This window comes from Aotus nancymaae, unplaced genomic scaffold (genome assembly GCF_030222135.1).
Source record: "Aotus nancymaae isolate 86718 unplaced genomic scaffold, 86718_ANA_hifiasm-v0.15.2.pri h1tg000007l, whole genome shotgun sequence".
Classification (NCBI taxonomy): domain Eukaryota; kingdom Metazoa; phylum Chordata; class Mammalia; order Primates; family Aotidae; genus Aotus; species Aotus nancymaae.
Window position 1 is genome coordinate 66,233,047 of NW_026988418.1, and position 23,057 is coordinate 66,256,103.

The window sequence follows — 23,057 nt, forward strand, 5'->3', positions numbered from 1 at the left end:
TGGTGTTATACTAATCAGTATAGTGGATATTTTTATTGATTAATTTGAAATAGTATAAAGAAGTGAAAGCATCATGATGCTTTTTAACAGAGACCCCTGACTGACTTTTTAACCAGAAGCTATTCATAAAGGATTAAAGGTACCACTGTACTGCTTTGCAGTGGTCTGGTAGAAGATGAGCAGTGCAGAGTGCTCTTTCTCCTCTAGTTTGTATGGATTTACTTACTCAACTGTGCACTGCTCTACCAGTTAATGGAGTTGGGGAGATGGGGTGATAATTCTCTCCTGACCCTAGTCCTTGTTTTCTCTCAGTATATGCTGAGGAAAAGAAAAATGTGTTTTATGTAGTTTTTATCCTTGTTTATTGTGGTGAGTGCTACTTTGTAAACATACTGTTCACATAATTGTTAAAATTTCTTTTTTTCTGGAGACGGAGTCTTGCTCTGTTGCCCAGGCTGGAGTGCTGTGGTGCAGTCTTGGCTCACTGCAACCTCTGCCTCCCAGGTTCAAGCAGTTCTCCCTGACTCAGCCTCCTGAGTAGCTGGGACTACAGGCACCTGCCATCACGCCTGGCTAATTTTTGTATTTTTAGTAGAGATGGGGTTTTGCCAGTTGGCCAGGCTGGTCTTGAACTCCTGACCTCAGGTGATCTGCCTGCCTTGGCCTCCCAAAGTGCTGAGATTACAGGTGTGAGCCACCAGCCAAAATGTCCATTTTTAAAAAGTCACTGTTTTCACTTTGGGAAGTAAAAACATCAAGAAAACGTATAATAACTTACAACATTTAGAAAGCTCATAGATTTTTTTTTTCCTATCGTGTATGGCACCAAAATTGATTTAGAGAGTTAGAGACCAGCCTTTGGTCTTGATGTGGCTACGAGCCCCACCTGCCAGAAGTGGTCACAGGCAGATCCCCCAAAATGAAAGGCCCTTACATCAGCATAGTGCAGGCTGGCGAAACGGCCATACTCCCATCTTCCTGGTACAGTAAGAAGTCGCCAAAAGAGAAAGGAATGTTAGATGAATAATTTGACAATGCCACCTTATTCTGGAAGTATAGAAGCAGATGAGTTCTCATATGTTCACCCTCTAATTTGAGTCTTACAACTGTGTACAGGGTAGAACAGAACCTAGATAAGGAAACAGATTGAACCAAAGATGGAAATGCCTGAAAATCTTTAGTTTCTGATTTTTAAAACATGTTATTATTAATCAATGATGGCTTTTAAGAATGCTTACTGATGATTTGTGATAATTGTGACTTTTTTTCATTTTATATTTACTTTTTTTATATCTGTATTTTTTGAAACAGAGTCTGTCACCAGGCTGGAGTGCAGGGGTACGATCTTGGCTCACTGTAACCTCTGCCTCCTGGGTTCAAGCGATTCTCCTGCCTGTCTCCCAAATAGCTGGGATTACAGGCACTTGCCATCATGACTAGCTAATTTTTTTGTATTTTTAGTAGAGACAGGGTTTCACCATGTTGGCCAGGCTGGTCTTGAACTCCTGACCTCAAGTGATCCACTCGCCTTGGCCTCCCAAAGTGCTGGGATTACAGGCGTGAGCCATGACACCCGGCCTTGTATTTACTCTTGTAAAAGAAAAAGGAATTTTTTTGTATCGACTGGCTAATTAATGCAGAATTTGTTTACAGTGATTTTGCTAAGCTGAACTCACACAAATAAAGATAGTTATAAATATGTATTTCATGGAAACCCATTATTTTGTTGCTCTTTGAGATCCCTCTTATTTTTCTTGCTTGAACTAATACAGATTTTAGGCTATCTGAAAACTGTCAGCAAGAGAAAAGTCATGCCATGAATCATAAAGTAAAGATGCACAGTTGATCCTCATTTTTCACAGATTCCGTATTTATGAACTGACCTCATTAAGTCTGTGTAACCCCAAAGTCAATACTCGAGGTGTTTGTGTTTACTCTTGGACACTATGAAGTGTGGCACAAAATTTGGGTGGCCTGTTGCATGCGTTCCCGGCTGAGATGGATTAAGACAACTGAAACTGTTTTCTTGTTTCATTTCCATACTGCAAACAAGTGTCTTTTTTTGTGGTCTATTTATTGGTATATTTTGTCATGCTTTTTTGAGGGGAGAGTGGTGATTTTTAAATTTTAAATTTATTTATTTAGAGATATTCATTAAACAGCATGATTTCATTGTTTAAAATGGCCCTCTGATACGGTGCTGAACTGAGGTCTCGTGTTTGTAAGTGCTAGAAGGTTGATAGGCTTCACTCAGGCTTCAGTCAGGCATAAGGTATAGAACAGTTGTCCATATGTTCAATGTTAATGAGTCAACTATACATATATTAAATAAGGTGTCCTTAAACAGGAATGTACAGAAACACACATAAAACGATCAAATGATGAAAATGCTATGACAGAGGTTTGCAGGAACCAAACCCTATGTTTACTATAGGAGTAATGGTTCAGTACTTGCTAATCGGTGTTTGAGGTGACTTTATAGAAGATAACTACTGCAAATAGCAAGAATCAACTGTATTTTTGTGAAATTTACAGTATCTTTTTTGCATAGAGTGCTAGAATTTTAAATTTTTTACGTGTATTATCTTTGGTTTTCATGTTGGCCTGTGAAGACAGGTGGATATTATTTTTTTTAGAGACAGGGTCTTGCTCTGTCTCCCAGGCTGCAGTGCAGTGGGTGCTCAAAGCTAACTGTAGCCTCAAATCTGGGGCACAGACAGTTCTCCACACCACTGCACCCAGAGTTTTTGTAGAGATGGGCGTCTCACTTTGTTGCCCAGGCTGGTCTTGAAGTCCTGGCTTCAAGCTATCCCCTCACCGTGGCCTCTCAAAGCACTAGGATTATAGGTGTGAGCCACCTTGCCCAGGCTATTAGTCTTATACATTTGAAATACTGCAAACTACTATTTAGTTCCAAATTGGTGTTTGTCTTAAGGTGGTTCACCAAGTAGTAATAAAAATCTCTTTTTCTATTGTTTGTTTTTGGTAAATTTCATTTAGCCTGGTGAAAACAAAGGCGATATGCATTATGATGCCGAGATTATCCTTAAAAGAGAAACTTTGTTAGAAATACAGAAGTTTCTCAGTGGAGAAGACTGGAAACCAGGTGCCTTGGATGATGCACTAAGTGATATTTTAATTAATTTTAAGCTTCATGATTTTGAAACATGGAAGTGGCGATTTGAAGATTCCTTTGGAGTGGATCCATATAATGTGTTAATGGTAAGTTGGGATGAGGGCAAGGGCAATGTGATTAAGTTCCCTTTTTAAATACTTTCCAAACTCGAGCATAATTATGTTAAGAACCTGTACTAGATTATTCATGCTGTATTGATGAACAAGCCTCAAAATTGTAGAAATGATTTTGTGTGTTTTGAGTCCAGTTCTTTATAGTTGGCCCTGAATGTTTTTGGTGGCTGATTTCTGCTTCTCTCTGTTTTGAGGTACTTCTATGTCTGCTCTGCATCGTGGTTTTAGTGGCTACCGAGCTGTGGACGTATGTACGTTGGTACACTCAATTGAGGCGTGTTTTAATCATCAGCTTTCTGTTCAGTTTGGGATGGAATTGGATATATTTATATAAGGTATTACATGGGTGGAGAGTTTTACAGTTTTAACACATTTATTCACAATAAGAGAATACTAATCCATTGAGAGCAATCTTGCCTTGGATGTGGGTTGGGAGGCCAAGGTGGTTGGATCACGAGGTCAGGAGTTCAAGACCAGGCTGGCCAACATGGTGAAACCCCATCTCTATTAAAATAGAAAAATTAGCCAGGCGTGGTGGCGGGCACCTGTAATCCCAGCTACTGGGGAGGCTGAGGCAGAGAATTGCTTGAACCCGGGAGGTGGAGGATGTAGTGAGCCAAATTGTGCCACTGCACTTGAGCCTGGGCGACAGAGCAAGACTCTGACTCAAAAATAAAATAAAAATAAGAAGTAGTCATTTAATTTGTCCAGTCCCCCAGGCTGGAGTGCAATGGCAAAATCTCAGGTCACTGCACCTCTGCCTGTGGGGTTCAAGTGTTTCTCCTGCCTCAGCCTCCTGAGTATCTGGGACTGCAGGTGCATGCCACCACACCCGGTTGAACTAATATTTAAAAACAATATTTTTAGTCAAGTTTTCCTTTTTCATTATAATTACTTACAGAGAAGTCAGTTGGAGTTAGTACTACTTTATGCATAGTTACTTGTTGCATTAAGGCTGTACTTTTCCATGAGCTGAAAATAGCTACTCTTTAAAAATAATATGTTTTCTTACAGTCCAGCACTTTGGGAGGGCGAAGTGGGCAGATCACTTTAGGTCAGGAGTTTGAGACCAGCCTGGCCAACATGGTAAACCCCATCTCTACTAAAAATACCAAAATTAGCTGGGCGTGGTAGCGGGTGCCTGTAATCCCAGCTACTTGAAAGGCTGAGGCAGGAGAATCGCTTGAACTCGGGAGGTGGAGGTTGCAGTGAGCTGAGATCATGCCACTGCACACCAGCCTGGGCGATAGAGTGAGACTCTGTCTCAGAAAAAAAAATTGTTTATTTTAATTAAAAAATTTAAAAGAGTCTGATTTGGATGAATGGTAAAGACACTCTTGGAGTGAAGGTCTTTTGGATGTGTAGGCCTAACCTTCATTGGTAATGGCTTCTCCTGGTTCCCTTTTGGTCAGCTAGCTTTTGCACAGCATCAGGCTGAAGTTGCCAAGATGGAGCCATTTAACAATGTGTGTGCCGAGAAGATGGACTGGACTGGAAGTATCTGGGGTAAGGTGTTTGTGCACTTGGCCTTATTTTAATAGAAATTCTGAGAATGAGAGAACATAGAACAAAGAAAATGATAAAATAACAGAGGAGGCTTCTCATGACTGAATCTTTAATATCAGAAGAACATGCAAGAAGCATTTCAGGTTTAAAACCAGTGACCTTCACACTGAGCACTTGCCTGAAAAAGTTAAAAAAATAAAAATAAAACCAGTGGCTTTTTGTGTTCATGTAAAGTCACAGGGAAGGAGTAGAAGTTGTGTATGTGTTGACTGTGATATTATCTGTCTTCCATCATTAGACTGTGAAGGATCCAGTGCTCACTTTTGTTCGTGTCGTCCTTAGCACAGTGTCTGGTATATTCTAGGTCCTCAATAGAAGTTTATTAAACAAGTGAATGAATGTATATGTGAATTAATAGCCATTTTAAGTTTGATGTCCTTATATTGACTTGTGAAATTTTATGTTGTAGCTTTACTATACTTCAACTAAAGGAAAACGTGTTGAGTTTTTTATTCTTTCACATTTTATAAACATTCTCATGAATGCTCACTACCTCTGGTTGTGTATATCTAGCAATGGGGATGGTTTAATAATGTTCTAAGGCATTTTATAAATGCAAGTCCATGACTGACACAGAATTCTATAGATGGGTTCCAAAATAAATGTTTCTTAAAAAGTTGTGGATCCCAGCACTTTGGGAGGCTGAGGTGGGCGGATCACGATGTGAAGAGTTCGAGACCTGCCTGGCCAACACGGTGAAACCCCATCTCTACTAAAAATACAAAAAATTAGCCAAGCATGGTGGTGTGCACTTGTAATCCCAGCTACTCAGGAGGCTGAGGCAGGAGAATCGCTTGAACCTGGGAGGGCGGAGGCTGCAGTGAGCCGAGATCGCACCATTGCACTACAGCCTGGGCAACACAGTGAGACTCCGTCTCAGAAAAGAAAAAAAAAAAAGTTGTGGGAACTAAACCAATTCAGCCTTGCTTCCTGACTTTAGTGGACAGTGAAATGCCTCGTCTAGCTCGGGCTAGTTTCCCAATGTATATAAGCCTGACTTGGAAAAATTAGAACCAGTGTTCTACTTTATTTTGTAAACTCCATAAAGAACTGGCTTTTTAAATTAAAGATTTATTGAGGTAATTGTGGATTCACAGGCAGTTGTAAGAAATACTACAGAAAGAGTCTGTGTGCCCTTTCTCCATTTTCCCGCAATGGTAACATGTTACACAGCCTTAATAGTATAATATCGGGCTGGGCGCAGTGGCGCACGCCTGTAATCCTAGCACTTTGGGAGGCTGAGATGGGTGGATCACGAAGTCAGGAGGTTGAGACCATCCTGGCTAACATGGTGAAACCCCATCTCTACTAAATACAAAAAATTAGCTGGGTGTGGTGGCACACGCCTGTAATCTCAGCTACTTGAGAGGCTGAGGGAGGAGAATCGCTTGAACCTGGGAGGTGGAGGTTGCAGTGAGCTGAGATTGCGCCACTGTACTGGAGCCTGGGTGACAGAGACTCCATCTCAAAAAAACAAAACAGTATCAAACCAGTATTGACTTTGATACAATCCACCAGTCTTATTTAGACTTCCCATTTTACCTGTACTCATTTGTGTGTGTGAAGCATTGCTTTTAAAGTATTTACCTTGTAGACATTTTTATAAAATATAATTTATCTGCATAAAACATGTATAATTTGAATGGATTTTTTAAACATGGTTTTGGACATAAGATGAAAAAATTTAAAAATCAGCATTTGTGGGTGGTCAGGGAGGATCAAAACCAAAGTAATGTCTTATTTGGGGATGAAATGCAACATTAAAAAAATGATCAGTGTTTTGTCTGTTTCTCTAAACAGAATGGTTGAGAACTTCATGGACCTATAAGGATGACCCATGCCAAAAATACTATGAGCTCTTACTAGTCAACCCTATTTGGTTGGTCCCACCAACAAAGGTAGAGCATATATTTTGTAAAAATTACTTATACAAAGTAAGTCAGAAATCGCTTGTATTTTAAAGAAATTGTGTTATTTTGCTGATAAGAAGCCTTTGTCCAAGAAAAAATATTATTGCACAGTGATTTTCACATTAAAAATGGCACATTTTAATTTATGTAACCTCAGTACACAATGAATTTTGACTCATTCTGTTCTTTAGTCCTGTGAGGAGAAAATTAAGTTTTTGCTTTTCTCTTGTTTTAGGCGCTTGCAGTTACATTCACCACATTTGTAACGGAGCCACTGAAGCACATTGGAAAAGGAACTGGGGAATTTATTAAAGCACTCATGAAGGAAATTCCAACGCTGCTTCATGTTCCAGTGCTGATGATTATGGCATTAGCTGTCCTGGTTAGTATTAATATATTAGCACTGTCAATACTTAGCAAGATTTACAGAAAAAAGGCAATGCTAAAATTATTGGGGTTCTTTGATTTTGTAAATCAGGCTAAGATACGCTTAATGAGAAGATGATTTTCCAGTGATATAGACTTTTTTTCCTCCCCTCTGCCCCTCTAAGTGATACAGATTTATTATACTTGTATATTTTTCCTTTTTTTGTTTTGTTTTTTGAGATGGAGTCTCGCTGTGTTGCTTAGACTGGGATGCAGCAGTGCGATTTTGGCTCACTACAACCTCCGCCTTCTGGGTTCAAGCGATTCTTCTGCCTCAGCCTCCTGAGTAGCTGAGACTACAGGCATGCGCCACCATGCCCAGCTGATTTTTGTATTTTTAGTAGAAATGGGATTTCACTATGTTGGCTAGCCTGGACTTACCTGTATATTTTCCTAATCAAGAAAGTAGTTTTCTAGTTTGATTGCATACGTTGTAGTAGTGGTTTAGAATAATAACGTCTTTTTAAATTTGTTCTTTAACCTTGGTGAATTAATACACAGGAAATAGGAAGTTGATTACTGCCTCCTTGAGAAAGGGGCCCTCTTATTTCTAGTCTGAGTTTTTGCAGCACTGAGAAGGGAAGAGCATTGAGTTTGACACAGAACCAGAAAGGGATCTGGAAGAACCTGGGTATGCCGAGAAAGAGTTTGGGGATCTAGGAGCAGGCATTTATTAAGAAGAAATATTACTCGTCATTCATCCATGGTCTGTTCAGTGTTTTTTGCTGTCAATTTTTTAGCTATTACCCAAGTAAAGCAGTTGCATAAAACAAAAAGAACTTAGATGTGCCATGGGAAATTCTCCTCCCTAAGGATACAAGATGATGTCCTATGCTCTATTCACTTTGAAATCATTCCTTTTTTGGTTTTGTTTTTTGGCTTGTGATTCCAGACTCAGTGGTTGATGGTACTTTGTTAGGTGACATTAGTTCTATAGTCGTAGTTTAGTTTCTGAAACTGAAATTATCAGCAGAATCTTCACCATCTGTTTTGTTCCATGTGCTCCCTAAGGAAAGTTTCGCTCTTTGATTTTTGCTGCTTCTGTCTTCAAATAGTAGTATTTGAAAAACTAGTACAGATATTTTCAAAGTTTTTGTTCTCGGGACCTCTGTAGTCTTAAAAATTGAAGCCCACAAACAGCTTTTAAGGTGATGATATTTATTGATATTTACATGTTAGGAGTTAAAACAAATTTTAAAAATATGGGCACTGTATACACAACCACATATCCCATGAGTCCGAGTGTGGCTGTCACTGTAGCCTCTGGAACACTCCCTTGTGCACTCATGAGGGGACAGTGAGAAAGACAATGTCTTTGTATCATGAAAAGTTTTGATCTCATAGCGAGGGGTCCCTGGGCCACACTGTCAGAATTGCTGCCTACTTTTTCCCAGGGAATGTGAATCGAAACCTGTTGAATTTTAGCTGTAACTTAAGCCTAGTTTGTATTTGTAAAAAACAAATGTACAGAGATTGTTTACATAATGATACACAACTTTACTTTTAGCATTTACCTTTTATGATGGGCATGAATCTAGAAACATGAATAATTATCAGACAACTAGAACCTACTAATTTAAATATCTAGGCTTCAGCCTGCCATTGTTACAGTTCAGTCAGAATGTGTCTAGCTGATTAAAATGTCTACTGAATACTGAGTGATGTATTAAATTACTCTGGCCTTGTATTACAAATTAATGATTATGTCTAAATGCTACAAGTTAAATTATATTTACATAATTTTGTTAACACTTTGAATAAAATGCCTCATAACTTCTTTGTAAGTTAGCCATTAAGTCCTCAGGAAAATGTATTTCTTTTCCTTATAGAGTTTCTGCTACGGTGCTGGAAAATCAGTTCCTGTGCTGAGACATATAGGTGGTCCTGAGAGAGAACCTCCCCTGGCATGTCAGCCACGGGATAGAAGATGGCAGAAGGAAATTGATTACAGACTCGATGGTGGAGCAGGTGATGCAGATTTCCATTATAGAGGCCAAACTGGCCCCATTGAGCAAGGCCCTTATGCCAAAACATATGAGAGTAGAAGAGAGATTTTGAGAGAGAGAGATGTTGACTTGAAATTTCAGACTGGCAACAGGAGCCCTGAAGTGCTTCGGGCATTTGATTTACCAGACGCAGAGGCACGAGAGCATCCCACGGTGGTACCCACTGTAAGTCAGCAACTGTTTATTCTGCGGTCCCTTCATTACTGGTCCTAAATCCTTCTCGAAGAGTTCCGATTGTCTTTGTTCTTTTACCCTATAATTAAGTCACTCTCGCTCTCCCCTTTCTGGTCAACAGTTAGTTCAGCTTCCTTAGAAGAAATAAAATTAGATTTAACTTTTATGTAAAATACAATGTAACAGTAGTTTCTTAGAACAGATGGTAATTCATGGGAACCTTCATGGGAAGCCAGCATGTGAGCATGACTGAAATTTCTGTCTTTGAAGAAATCAGAGAAGAGGCATCACTGAAGGCCTGGAGCTCTAGGGAAGGGGCAGTAGAGAGCCCTAAAGGCTTAGCTGGATGCAAGAGTAGACTGGGGCCAGGTATCAAAAACATTGCTTCTCTAAATCTTCTGTGTCATTGGCTGGCTAGACTGTACTTTTTACCTGTAGAATGGTGAGAAGTTTCTCACCATAATCAGTCTTTTTTATTGTCACCTGAAAAGTTTAAGTTGCAGCTGTAAACCTTTGAAATAGTTATGAGCATAATAGAATCTGGGAAACTATAGAATCCTTTCCCATAGAGTTCATATAAAAATAATAAAACAGAATCGGGGAGATCCAAGATGGCCGCTTAGGAGGAACTCGGGAATGCAGCTCCGAGAGAAAGCACAGAGGGTGAGTGGACGCCGTATTTCCAGACTGATTTTTACTGCCCACAGAACAGGAGATTCACACGCAGAGAAGCCACACGGGTCGCCAGCGCCGCTGGCGCCGCTGGCTTGAACGGCGCAGCCGCTGGGCCGGCACCCTGAGGCAACGGCTCACTGTATAAAGTGAGAGAGTCTGAGTCCCCTATAAGCCAGCAAGGGGAGCTGAAACGGGGAGCCAGGCCAGCGCCACGAATCTCAGAGCCGAGGCTTTAGCCAACGCAGCGGCTCCGGAGGCAGATCGGATGAGACGGTGTCCCCTCTTACCCAGCAAGAAGACCTGAAACACAACTGAAACCGGGACGGTCCAGCTCTGTGGAGGAGGGGCGTTCTCCATAGGCACCCTGCTGTTCTGTACCAAGGCAATCCGCCACTACAGAGACTCCGTCACTACAGGGGCGGGCCAACATAGCGGAAGCAGTTCTAACTACACCCAGAAGTTCACACGGAAGCTGGGTGGAGCCCACAGCAGCTTAGCGAAGCCTCTGCAACCTGAGTGTGACTAGGCTGCCACCTTGTGGGCAGGGAAAACAGCAACCGCACAGGGGAACATCAGAAAACAGTAACTCCCTGGGACAGAACACCTCGGGGGAAGAGCAGGGGGTTTATGAGTTCTGCCACAGCAGACTTAAAATTAACAAAATCAGAAAGACAACAACTACAAAGTCAGCAGGTGGAAAAATCCACAAAGATGGGAAGAAACCAGCGCAAAAAGGATGAAAACACCCAAAACCAGAACACTCCTCCTCCTACAAGGGATCACAACTCCCCACCAGCAAGGGAACAAGACTGGACGGAGAATGAGTGTGATGAAATGACAGAATCAGCTTTCAGAAAGTGGATAATAAGAAACTTCCGTGAGCTAAAAGAACATGTTCTAACCCAATGCAAAGAAACTAAGAACCTTGAAAAAAGACTTGACGAAATGCTAACAAGAATGGACAACTTAGAGAGGAATATGAGCGAATTGATGGAGCTGAAAAACACAACACGAGAACTTCGTGAAGCATGCACAAGTTTCAACAGCCGAATTGACCAAGCAGAAGAAAGGATATCAGAGGTCGAAGATCAACTCAATGAAATAAAACGAGAAGGCAAGATTAGAGAAAACAGGGTAAAAAGGAATGAACAAAGTCAACAAGAAATATGGGACTATGTGAAAAGACCTAATCTACGTTTGATAGGTGTACCTGAATGTGACGAAGAGAATGCATCCAAGCTGGAAAATACTCTTCAGGATATTATCCAGGAAAACTTCCCCAACCTAACAAGGCAGGCCGAGATTCAAGTCCAGGAAATACAGAGAACACCACAAAGATACTCCTCTAGAAGAGCAACCCCAAGACACATAATCATCAGATTCGCCAGGGTTGAAATGAAGGAGAAAATACTAAGGGCAGCCAGAGAGAAAGGTCGGGTTACCCACAAAGGGAAGCCCATCAGACTCACTGCAGATCTCTCAGCAGAAACCCTACAGGCCAGAAGAGAGTGGGGGCCGATATTCAACATCCTTAAGGAAAAGAACTTTCAACCCAGAATTTCGTATCCAGCCAAACTAAGCTTCATAAGTGAAGGAAAAATAAAATCCTTTGTGAACAAGCAAGAACTCAGAGAGTTCATCACCACCAGACCAGCTCTACAAGAGCTCCTGAAGGAGGCACTACACATAGAAAAGAACAACCAGTACCAGCCACTCCAAAAACACATGAAAAGGTAAAGAGCATCAACACAATGAAGAATCTGCATCAACCAAAGGGCAAAACAGCCACCTAGCACCAAAATGACAGGATTGAATTCACACATAACAATATTAACCCTAAATGTAAACGGACTAAATGCCCCAATCAAAAGACACAGACTGGCAAATTGGATAAAAAGCCAAAACCCATCAGTGTGCTGTATCCAGGAAACCCATCTCGCATGCAAGGATACACAAAGGCTCAAAATAAAGGGATGGAGGAAGATTTACCAAGCAAATGGAGAGCAAAAAAAAGCAGGAGTTGCAATTCTCATCTCTGATAAAATAGACTTTAAAGCAACAAAGATCAAAAGAGACAAAGAAGGACATTACATAATGGTAAAAGGATCAATGCAGCAAGAAGAGCTAACGATCCTAAATATATATGCACCTAATACAGGAGCACCCAGATACATAAGGCAAGTTCTTAAAGACTTACAAAGAGACTTAGACTCCCACACAATAATAGTGGGAGACTTCAACACACCACTGTCAATATTAGACAGATCAACGAGACAGAAAATTAACAAGGATATCCAGGACTTGAACTCAGACCTGGAACAAGCAAACCTAATAGACATTTACAGAACTCTCCACCCCAAATCCACAGAATATACATTCTTCTCAGCACCACATCACACCTACTCTAAAATTGACCACATAATTGGAAGTAAATCACTCCTCAGCAAATGCAAAAGAACGGAAACCATAACAAACAGTCTCTCAGACCACAGTGCAATCAAGTTAGAACTCAGAATTCAGAAACCAACCCAGAACCGCACAGCCTCATGGAAAATGAACAACTTTCTCCTGAATGTTGACTGGATAAACAATGAAATGAAGGCAGAAATAAAGACGTTCTTCGAAACCAACGAGAATGAAGACACCACATACCAGAATCTCTGGGACACATTTAAAGCAGTCTCTAGAGGAAAATATATAGCAATAAGTGCCCACATGAGAAGAAAGGAGAGATCTAAAATTGACACCCTATCGTCAAAATTGAAAGAGCTAGAGGAGCAAGATCAAAAAAACTCAAAACCTAGCAGAAGACAAGAAATAACTAAGATCAAAGCAGAATTGAAGGAGATAGAGACACGAAAAACCCTTCAAAAAATCAATAAATCCAGGAGCTGGTTTTTTGAAAAGATCAACAAAATAGACAGACCACTAGCCAGACTAATAAAAAAGAAAAGAGAGAATAACCAAATAGATGCAATAAAAAATGACAAAGGCGATATCACCACAGATTCCACAGAAATTCAAACCATCATCAGAGATTATTACAAGCAACTCTATGCACATAAATTAGAAAACCTGGAGGAAATGGATAAATTCCTGGACAGCTGCCTCCTGCCAAGCCTAAACCAGGAAGAAGTCGAAACCCTGAATAGACCAATAACAAGGTCTGAAGTCGAGGCAGCAATTAAGAGCCTACCACCCAAAAAAAGCCCAGGCCCAGATGGGTTCACAGCCGAATTCTACCAGACATACAAAGAGGAACTGATACCATTCCTACTGAAACTATTCCAAATAATCCAAAAAGAGGGAATCCTTCCCAAATCATTTTATGAGACCAACATCATCCTAATACCAAAACCTGGCAGAGACTCAACAAGAAAAGAAAACTACAGGCCAATATCCATGATGAACATAGATGCAAAAATCTTCAATAAAATAATGGCAAGCCGATTACAACAGCACATCAAAAAGCTTATCCACCATGATCAAGTAGGATTCATCCCGGGGATGCAAGGCTGGTTCAATATACGCAAGTCTATAAATGTAATTCACCACATAAACAGAACCAAAGACAAAAACCACATGATTATCTCAATTGATGCAGAGAAGGCCTTCGACAAAATTCAACAGCCCTTTATGCTAAAAACCCTCAATAAACTAGGTATCGATGGAACGTATCTCAAAATAATAAAAGCTATTTACGACAAACCGACAGCCAATATCATACTGAACGGGCAAAAACTGGAAGCATTCCCTTTGAAATCTGGCACTAGACAAGGATGCCCTCTCTCACCACTCCTATTCAATATAGTACTGGAAGTTCTAGCCAGAGCAATCAGGCAAGAAAAAGAAATAAAGGGTATTCAATTAGGAAAGGAGGAAGTCAAATTGTCTCTATTTGCAGACGACATGATTGTATATCTAGAAGACCCCATCATCTCAGCCCAAAAGCTCCTGAAACTGATAAGCAACTTCAGCAAAGTCTCAGGATACAAAATCAATGTGCAAAAATCACAAGCGTTCCTATACACCAATAACAGACTTAAAGAGAGCCAAATCAAGAACGAACTGCCATTCACAATCGCTACAAAGAGAATAAAATACCTAGGAATACAACTAACAAGGAATGTAAAGGACCTCTTCAAGGAGAACTACAAATCACTGCTCAACGAAATAAGAGAGGACACAAACAGATGGAGAAACATTCCATGTTCATGGTTAGGAAGAATTAATATCGTGAAAATGGCCATACTGCCCAAAGTAATATACAGATTCAATGCTATCCCCATCAAGCTACCAATGACCTTCTTCACAGAACTGGAAAAAACCACCTTAAACTTCATATGGAACCAAAAGAGAGCCCGCATAGCCAAGTCAATTCTAAGCAAAAAGAACAAAGCAGGAGGCATCACACTACCAGACATCAAACTCTACTACAAGGCTACAGTAATCAAAACAGCATGGTACTGGTACCAAAACAGAGATATAGACCAATGGAACAGAACAGAGGCATCGGAGGCAACACAACATATCTACAACCACCTGATCTTTGACAAACCTGATAAAAACAAGCAATGGGGAAAGGATTCCCTGTTCAATAAGTGGTGTTGGGAAAACTGGCTAGCCATATGCAGAAAGCAGAAAATGGACCCCTTCCTGACACCTTACACTAAAATTGACTCCAGATGGATTAAAGACTTAAACATAAGACCTAACACCATAAAAACACTAGAAGGAAACCTAGGCAAAACCATTCAGGACATAGGCGTAGGCAAGGACTTCATGACCAAAACACCAAAAGCATTGGCAACAAAAGCCAAAATAGACAAATGGGACCTAATCAAACTCCACAGCTTCTGCACAGCAAAAGAAACAGTCAATAGAGTGAATCGGCAACCAACAGAATGGGAAAAAATTTTTGCAGCCTACCCATCTGACAAAGGGCTGATATCCAGAATTTACAACGAGCTAAAAAAGATTTACAAGAAAAAAACAAACAAGCCCATTCAAAAGTGGGCGAAGGACATGAACAGATACTTTACAAAAGAAGACATACATGAGGCCAACAAGCATATGAAAAAATGCTCATCATCACTGGCCATTAGAGAAATGCAAATCAAAACTACATTGAGATACCATCTCACACCAGTTAGAATGGCAATCATTAAAAAATCTGGAGACAACAGATGCTGGAGAGGATGTGGAGAAATAGGAACACTTTTACACTGTTGGTGGGAGTGTAAATTAGTTCAACCATTGTGGAAAACAGTGTGGCGATTTCTCAAGGACCTAGAAATAGAAATTCCATTTGACCCAGCAATCCCATTACTGGGCATATATCCAAAGGATTATAAATCGTTCTACTATAAGGACACATGCACACGAATGTTCATTGCAGCACAGTTTACAATAGCAAAGACCTGGAACCAACCCAAATGCCCATCGATGATAGACTGGACAGGAAAAATGTGGCACATATACACCATGGAATATTATGCAGCCATTAAAAACAAGGAGTTCGCGTCCTTTGTAGGGACATGGATGAACCTGGAAAACATCATTCTCAGCAAACTGACACAAGAACACAAAATCAAACACCACATGTTCTCACTCATAGGCGGGTGTTGAACAAGGAGAACACATGGACACAGGGAGGGGAGCACTATACATGGGGGTCTGTTGTGGGGGAGTGGGGGGGACAGCGGGGGGGTGGGGAATTGGGGAGGGATAGCATGGGGAGAAATGCCAGATATGGGTGAAGGGGAGGAAGGCAGCAAATCACACTGCCACGTATGCACCTAAGCAACAACCTTGCATGTTTTTCACATGTACCCCAAAACCTAAAATGCAATAAAAAAATAAATAAATAAATAAATAAATAAATAAATAAAAAATAAATAAATAAATAAATAAATAAAAAAAAATAATAATAAAACATATCTATATGTACCTAGAAAACCTTAAGATGGGCCAGGCGTGGTAGCTTACCAGCACTTTGGGAGGCCAAGGCGGGTGGACCACTTGAGGTCTGCAGTTCAAAACCCCCCCTCTACTAAAAATACAAAAAAATTAGCCAGGCCTGATGATGCACACCTGTAATCCCAGCTAATTTGGGAGGCTAAAGCAGAATTACTTGAATCCAGGAGGCAGAGGTTGCAGTGAGCTGAGATGATGCCACTGCACTCTAGCCTGGGTGACTGTTACCTGTCACCCATCTCAGAAGTCTTCCAGTGACTTCATCTCACTTGAGGGGAAAGCCGCTTAATCACAATGGCCTAGAAGCCTCCTTGGTCTCCCCTTCCGCCACATCCACTGCCTCTCTGGTCACCTCCTGTTGTCCCTCCATGCTCACTGTGCTTCAGCCCAAGGGCTCCTGACTGTTCCTTGAACTGAGAGCTTTTGTACCTGCCATTCACTCTTTTACAGTGTTCATTCATATAGCATATGGTAACTTTCTTCAGGCCTTTACTCATTTTTATTATTTTTGGAGACAGGTCTCACGCCAGCCAAGGCTGGGGTGCAGTGGTGTGATAGCTATTGCAGAGTCAAAATCCTGGGCTCAAGCAATCCTTCTACCTCAGCCTTCTGTGTAACTAGGAATATAGGCATATGCCATCATGCCTGGCTAATATTTTTTATTTTTCGTAGAGATGGGGGGCTTGCTGTTTCCCAGGCTGGTCTCAAACTCCTGGCCTCAAGCACTCTTCTCACTTTGGCCTCCCAAAGTGATGGGATTACAGGTGTGAGCCACCATGCCCAGCCTCGTCACTTTTTCAGACCACCTTAAACTGTAATTTGACCCTACCAGCCCACCCCACATTCAGCACTCATCTCTTTTCTGCTTTTTCTACATAGCCCCCTTAATTCAACATATATATCATACTTGTGATTTTCTTCTAACCTAAATATAAGTTCCAGTGAGAACAGTTTTATGTATTTTGTTCCTGCGGTATCCCTAACACTTAGAACTTAATATATGCTTAATAAATATTTGTCAAATGAATTATTCTCACCAGGCAAGATAAATTAACAATACTGATTACCAATTCTCTTGACCCCTTCTAAGCTGGGCCACTAGACCCCGAGTATGCCCTAAGTGTTCCCACTCCTCCGTGGGAGTTCTCCTGTAGAGTATGGTGAGGTTTTAATAACATTTATATAATTATAATCCAGCACTGGACCCTGGATTTGACAGAGTCGAGCTCGCTACAACGCATTTAGGTGGGAACTTGTAAGGTATGTTTGATTACTAAGACTCCACATTACATTAAATGGTTAAAACAAAATGTAATTTTGTACTTTATAGCATAAATCACCTGTTTTGGATACAAAGCCCACGGAGATTGGTGGAATTCCTGGGGAAGGCACACTGAAAGAAAGCAGTGCTGAAAGCAGCCAGTCTGCTAAGCCTGTCTCTGGCCAAGACACATCAGGGAATACAGAAGGTCCACCTGCAGCAGAAGAGGCCCAGCTCACGTCGGAAGCCGAGGGCAGCCCAGACCAAGGCAGCACATGCAGCCCAGCAACAAGTAAGGCTGGACCACATGGACAGGATCCAGTCAGCAGCAAGCAACAGCTCTCAAGTCTTCTTTGAGCTTTGTAAAGTATACTCTCTATTCTCTCTTACCTGCAAGTAGTCTGATTACTACACAGGTGCCAACTTCAACATTCACATTTTTACTGACAATTAGAATTAACACACACATGTATGTGTATAAAAGCTTTTGATTTCATCTTTGATATGTAGTAGGAAGTGCTAATTTTAGAAAACGGTCTCAGAATTTATGTTTTAAGATGAACAGATGGCAGGCATCACTGATCTGGATAGTTAAGGAGGCCAGTTGGAATGGGGGACATTGGAAAAGAAATTTTATTGTTCGGCACGTACAGGAACCCACTAACCAACTTACGTTGCCTAGTGGAATCCACTGTAGTTCCGACCACCCACTTGATGCACTCCAGCATCTTCCTGCAGCCATGGAGTATGCGTTACCAGGATCAGTCTGACACCTCAGCTGGTCACTGTGTAGGCTGCCCACAGGTCATTGTGGCTTTGTAGTTTCATCTTTTCTGCAGCTATTACTAGGCCTGCATCCTTATTTTCCCTTTTACTTTGTTTACTTAGACAAAACTGAAGACTGCCAGGGCAATTTAAATAACATAGCTTGTTATATTGGTAATCTGTTTTACAGTGTCAGTCAACTGAAAATGACTTTCTTTCTGTTCCCAACAGATGAAGTGTATGGGCTTTTTATAATACCTCTTTTTCTTGTTACTCAGAATCCTAGCAGTGGAGACTATTAGATATTAGTGTATCTTATTTATATTATAGCAAATCATATTTGTCCACAGGACGTTTTAATTTTTAGAGATCTCTACACAGAGAAGAATACCATGATGAGGAAAAAATAGAGTTTGGTGCCTTCCTTAACTGCAGACAGGCCATGAGCCAGCACTTTAGTCTTTCTGATCATCATCAAAAGCATTCCTCATTTTAAACATTTTTTTTCTTTTTTGTGCCCTTCTCCTGATTCTACATTTTAAACTTTTTAAAAAGCAACGCATAAATTTTGTACCTGTCCTTAGCTAGCAGATTTCATATACATCAGGTGTCCTTTGTTTTAACCATATTCACAACTACAAGTTATGTTCAGCTGCTAACTAAAAATGATACCAGCCAGGAATAAAGTCTTTAAATTTTCATGCAGACGTTTGTATCCCAAGCACTTTTTGATTTTTTTTTTTTTTAATATATAAAATGCAGAATACACATTTTGGATCCAAGAAGTGTTACTTACATGCCTGTAACAATTTCATTTTAGGCCAGGTGCAGTGGCTCATGCCTACAATCCCAGCACTTTGGGAGGTCAAGGCAGGATGATGACTTAAGCCTAGGAATTCAAGACCAGCCTGTGCGACAAAGCAAGACCTTGTCTCTACTAAAAATAAAACTAGCCAGGCATGGTGGTACATGCCTGTAGTCCCAGCTACTTGGAAGGCTGAGGCAGGGGGATCGCAAGGTGGCAGTGAGTTATGATTGAGCCACTGTACTCCAGCCTGGGTGACAAAGCAAGACCTTGTCTCAAAAAAATTATACATGTTAACATATTCTAGTTTAATACTGCAAGCATCTTTAGTATTTCATCAGAAAGGTTATTTTTTCTAAGAAGTGCAAAAGGATTTTAAGATTTTTAACACAGTGGGCAAGTAACAAATGAATTCTGACAGACACCTGTGGTTTAGAATAAATTTGTGAACATCCATGCATATAAAGTAGTCCTCTGGGGACAAGATGTGTTCACACTGATTGGGGAATATGCCCCCATGGTGAGAGCTGTCTTTTGATCTGTGATCTGATTCTGAAACGTAGTGAATCCCCAGGTGATGGACTGTAACTGTGAGTGGAATTAATGCTGCTTGCAGTTATTGTCTTTTAATCCAAAAACAAAAATTATTTTTAAAAAATTTTAAGTAAAATTTCTCCTTTGTATTCTTTCATTACAGATATCCATTTGGGGACGAAATCTACTTTGACAGCTAGCAAGGCGCCATGCAACTGCTGTCGAATGACGACAGCAATTCAGGAAAGACTTAAATATGAAAGCAAACTGAACACATAAGGCCAGTTTATTACCAGAAAAAGACATAAGGCTTGTCTATTGACTAGGCAAATGTCATTAAAATTAAGGTTTAGAGTGTGAAGCTTTTTTAAAATTTAATTTTACTTTATTTTTTCTGAGAGTTTTGTTTTGTCGCCCAGGCTAGAGTGTGGTGGTGCAATCTTGGCTCACTGCAACCTCCATCTCCTGGGTTCAAGCGGTTTTCCTGCCTCAGCCTCCCAAGTAGCTGGGATTTCAGATGTGCACCACCATGCCTGGCTAATTTTCGTATTTTTAGTAGAGATGGGATTTTGCCATGTTGGCCAGGCTGGCTCAAACTCCTGACCTCAAGTGATCCACCCTCATCGGCCTCCCAAAGTGTTGAGATTACAGGCGTGGGCCATCATGCCCAGCCTATATAGTGTGAAGCTTTAGAAAATCAGAACAAGGTAGACAGCTGTTAAAAACAATGTTTAAATGGAATAATGTTGAATATTTACAGGCTGTAAGAACTATTGTATACATAAAATAAACTTATTTTTACATTGGGGTTTGGTATACTGTCTTACTGAATTTTCTTATAAGAAAAGCCCCATGAAACTTACCTGAGTTTTAAAAATGCTATCCAGGACATCATACCTACCTTAATAGTATACAGGAAACATAATGTGATCCAGGTTTCAACTCAGCCCTTAATGTAATTCCAGATTTTGACTATCATCTTTTTTTTTTTTTTTAAAAAAAATTGGCCATTTAGAGAAGTAGTTCTGTTTGCCCATCAAAATCACCTGAGTGACTTTGAACAGGGGTCCACATCCCCAGATCCCATCCCAGCTGTGCAAGCAGAGTGGAACAAACTGCCAGCTTGTTCCAAGGGTGGGCTTTTGCAGTCTGTGAGTCAGTGTTACTCCAGGCCCTGCTCTGTCCCATTCTTGTCTTTTGCTGCAGTTACTTTGTTGTCATCCCCTTCTAAACTGCCTTCAGTATCTGGGATAAGGAAGACAAGGCTTAATGACCACTAAGGTTCTAGCTGACATCTTTCATACTGAATTTTTGTGAGTTGTCATCTGTTTTCTGTTTGTGTCCTATGTTCTTGACCTAACCATGTCTTTTTTTAAACATGAGAACTTAACAAAAGTTTGTTTTATAGCAGTATTATGGAACAGAAGAGACCATTTTAAATGATACATATGTATATATTTCTTAACATACAGCCAAAACATACAAAAGATATGTTTTCTAGAGACAGGGTCTTGCTCTGTCACCAGGCTGGAGTGCAGCCTCTACCACCTGGGCTCAAGCGATCTTACTGCCTCAGCCTCTTAAGTAGTTGGGACTACAGGTTTGTGCTACCATGCTTGATATATATATATTTTTTTTTGAAAGAGGAGTGTCTTGCTGCCACCCAGGCTGGAGTGCAGTGGCTTGGTCTTGGCTTACTGCAACCTTTGCCTCCCAAGGGTTCAAGCAATTCTCTTGCCTCAGCCTCCCAAGTAGCTGGAACTACAGGCGCATGCCACCAAGCCCTGCTAAGTTTTGTATTTTTAATAGAGATGGGATTTCACCATGTTGGCCAGGCTGGTCTCAAACTCCTGAACTGATCTGCCCGTCTCAGCCTCCCAAAGTTTTGGGATTAAAGGCGTGAGCCACTGCACCTGGCTGCTAATGTATTTTTTGTAGAGATGGCAGTCTTACTATGTTGCCCAGGTTGGTCTTGAACTCCTAGCCTCAAGTGATTCTCCTGCCTCAGCCTTCCAAAGTGCTGGGATTACAGGCATGAGCCACCATGCCCAGCCCAAGAAGTTTACTTAAGAGTTTCTTTATACTGGCTTTGGCCTAAAAAATACTGAAAATGGATTTTCATGGAGGAAAAAAAACTAGCTTTTTAATAAGACTGTTTTATATACTTTTTTACATTGGTCAAGTACATAATTTTTACTAAACAGCATTGTTTCCCACTACATCCATGGTTATATATAAAAAAATGCCACTGTCAATTAAGATTTTAAAAACTTAACTTCCGTAAGAGGATTAAATTCTAATCTATGATTCATTTAACTTCCTACTTTACAAACACTAGGTAAAGTAATCTAACAAGCTGCCAAAGAACACATCCCAAGTAGTAATCACAGATGATGAAGCACCTTACAGGACACCTCCACCTTGAAACACGTGAGTGTCCAGAGAAGTATTAAAGCCTTAATAATAGACTACTGAAGGTTAACTATTTACATTATTCTAAAAATATTTTAAGCTGTATTACAGTGCTATAAATTCTTATTTTAAGGAAAAAATTAATAGATTGTTTCCTTACCGTATTCTGAAAGGAAAAAAATATATCCATAGTAACTAGTGGTCTGCTGATTTTTTCCCTGAATTTTTTAACTCCAACAAAGCATTACTTTGCAAAAAGTCCTTTAGCTCAAAGTCAGTGTCTCTGTTTTGATCTCTTTGTAAAAGAACTCTCTGTTCATCCATTCTTTTTGCCTGAGATCGTAAAATAAGGCTGAAAAAGTCTTCATCTGGTACTGTCGGACCCTTTGTGGTAGCAGGTGGCGGAGTACATCTTTGATCATCTAACCTGGATCCCTAAAAGTTTATGAGAAAGAAATTTAAAGACATACTGTGGGAAAAAAAAAAAAGCATGAAGCTATGTAATATCTCTGTCAGTCATAACAAGAAAATGCAGTTGTAAGCTATTTTTTGGGCTTCTCAGAAATTAATCTTTAGACCTCAAACTACATACAATTCTTTTTAAAAAATGAATTAAGTATAGCTGATTACATAAGTATAGCTGCTTCATGGGTTTAGTATATGCATTATATTAAGTCACACTATTTTAATTATAATTGGTCACAAGGAATAATCTGAGACAAGGTCAACTGTATATAAGTATAACAGTTTAAGGTTATAATCTAACAGGCATCAACAGTGCAACAACGAATCTTTAGAAATATGTACAAAACCCATGAGGAATCACATTTAGGCTAGGAGACAGCAAACTGTAACCTAATGCCTGCTTCTGTAAATGAGGTGTCATTTTCATTTCCCCATCAATACATTTGTTTATATATTGTCTATATGGCTGCTTTCCTACTAAATGGCAGAGTTGGGCAGTTGCAACAGAGACCATATGGCCTGCAAAGCGTAAAATATTTTCTATCTGGCCCTTTACAGAAAAAGTTTGCCTGCCTCTGTCTTAGGCAGTTAAATCTGTTAAGAAATAGCCCAAACTGAATTTTTTTTTTAGACGAAGTCTTGCTCTGTAACCAGGCTGGAGTACAGTGGTGCAATCTTGGCTCACTGCAACCTCTGCCTCCTGGGTTCCAGCGATTCTCCTGCCTCAGCCTCCTGAATAGCTGGGACTACAGGTGCCTGCCACCACACCCAGCTAATTTTTTGTATCTTTAGTAGACACGGGATTTCACTATGTTGGCCAGATGGTCTCGATC

General features: G+C 40.4%; 2 protein-coding genes across 8 annotated transcripts in view; one reads left to right on the plus strand and one right to left on the minus strand.

Annotated features, from left to right (window-relative positions):
- Window positions 1–20,155, plus strand: part of CLCC1 (chloride channel CLIC like 1) — a 34,536-nt gene extending 14,381 nt beyond the window's left edge. For 2 of the 7 annotated variants that reach the window (XM_012468026.3, XM_012468025.3), the window contains exons 5-12: window positions 3,001–3,222; window positions 3,444–3,584; window positions 4,662–4,755; window positions 6,616–6,713; window positions 6,961–7,107; window positions 8,981–9,322; window positions 17,313–17,535; window positions 19,511–20,155. In XM_012468026.3, the coding sequence (XP_012323449.2) occupies window positions 3,001–3,222; window positions 3,444–3,584; window positions 4,662–4,755; window positions 6,616–6,713; window positions 6,961–7,107; window positions 8,981–9,322; window positions 17,313–17,535; window positions 19,511–19,626 (1,383 nt within the window). In that variant the 3' untranslated portion in view covers window positions 19,627–20,155. Of the gene's footprint in view, window positions 1–3,000; window positions 3,223–3,443; window positions 3,585–4,661; window positions 4,756–6,615; window positions 6,714–6,960; window positions 7,108–8,980; window positions 9,323–17,312 lie in introns of all 7 variants that reach the window. The other 5 variants (XM_012468029.3, XM_012468027.3, XM_012468028.3 and 2 more) reach the window with 5 other exon arrangements.
- Window positions 20,156–20,348: 193 nt separating this feature from the next.
- GPSM2 (G protein signaling modulator 2) overlaps window positions 20,349–23,057 on the minus strand; it is a 50,033-nt gene continuing 47,324 nt past the window's right edge. The window contains exon 14 of the mRNA XM_021671948.2: window positions 20,349–22,194. Coding sequence (XP_021527623.2) covers window positions 21,955–22,194 — 240 coding nt within the window. The 3' untranslated portion in view covers window positions 20,349–21,954. The remainder of the gene's footprint in view (window positions 22,195–23,057) is intronic.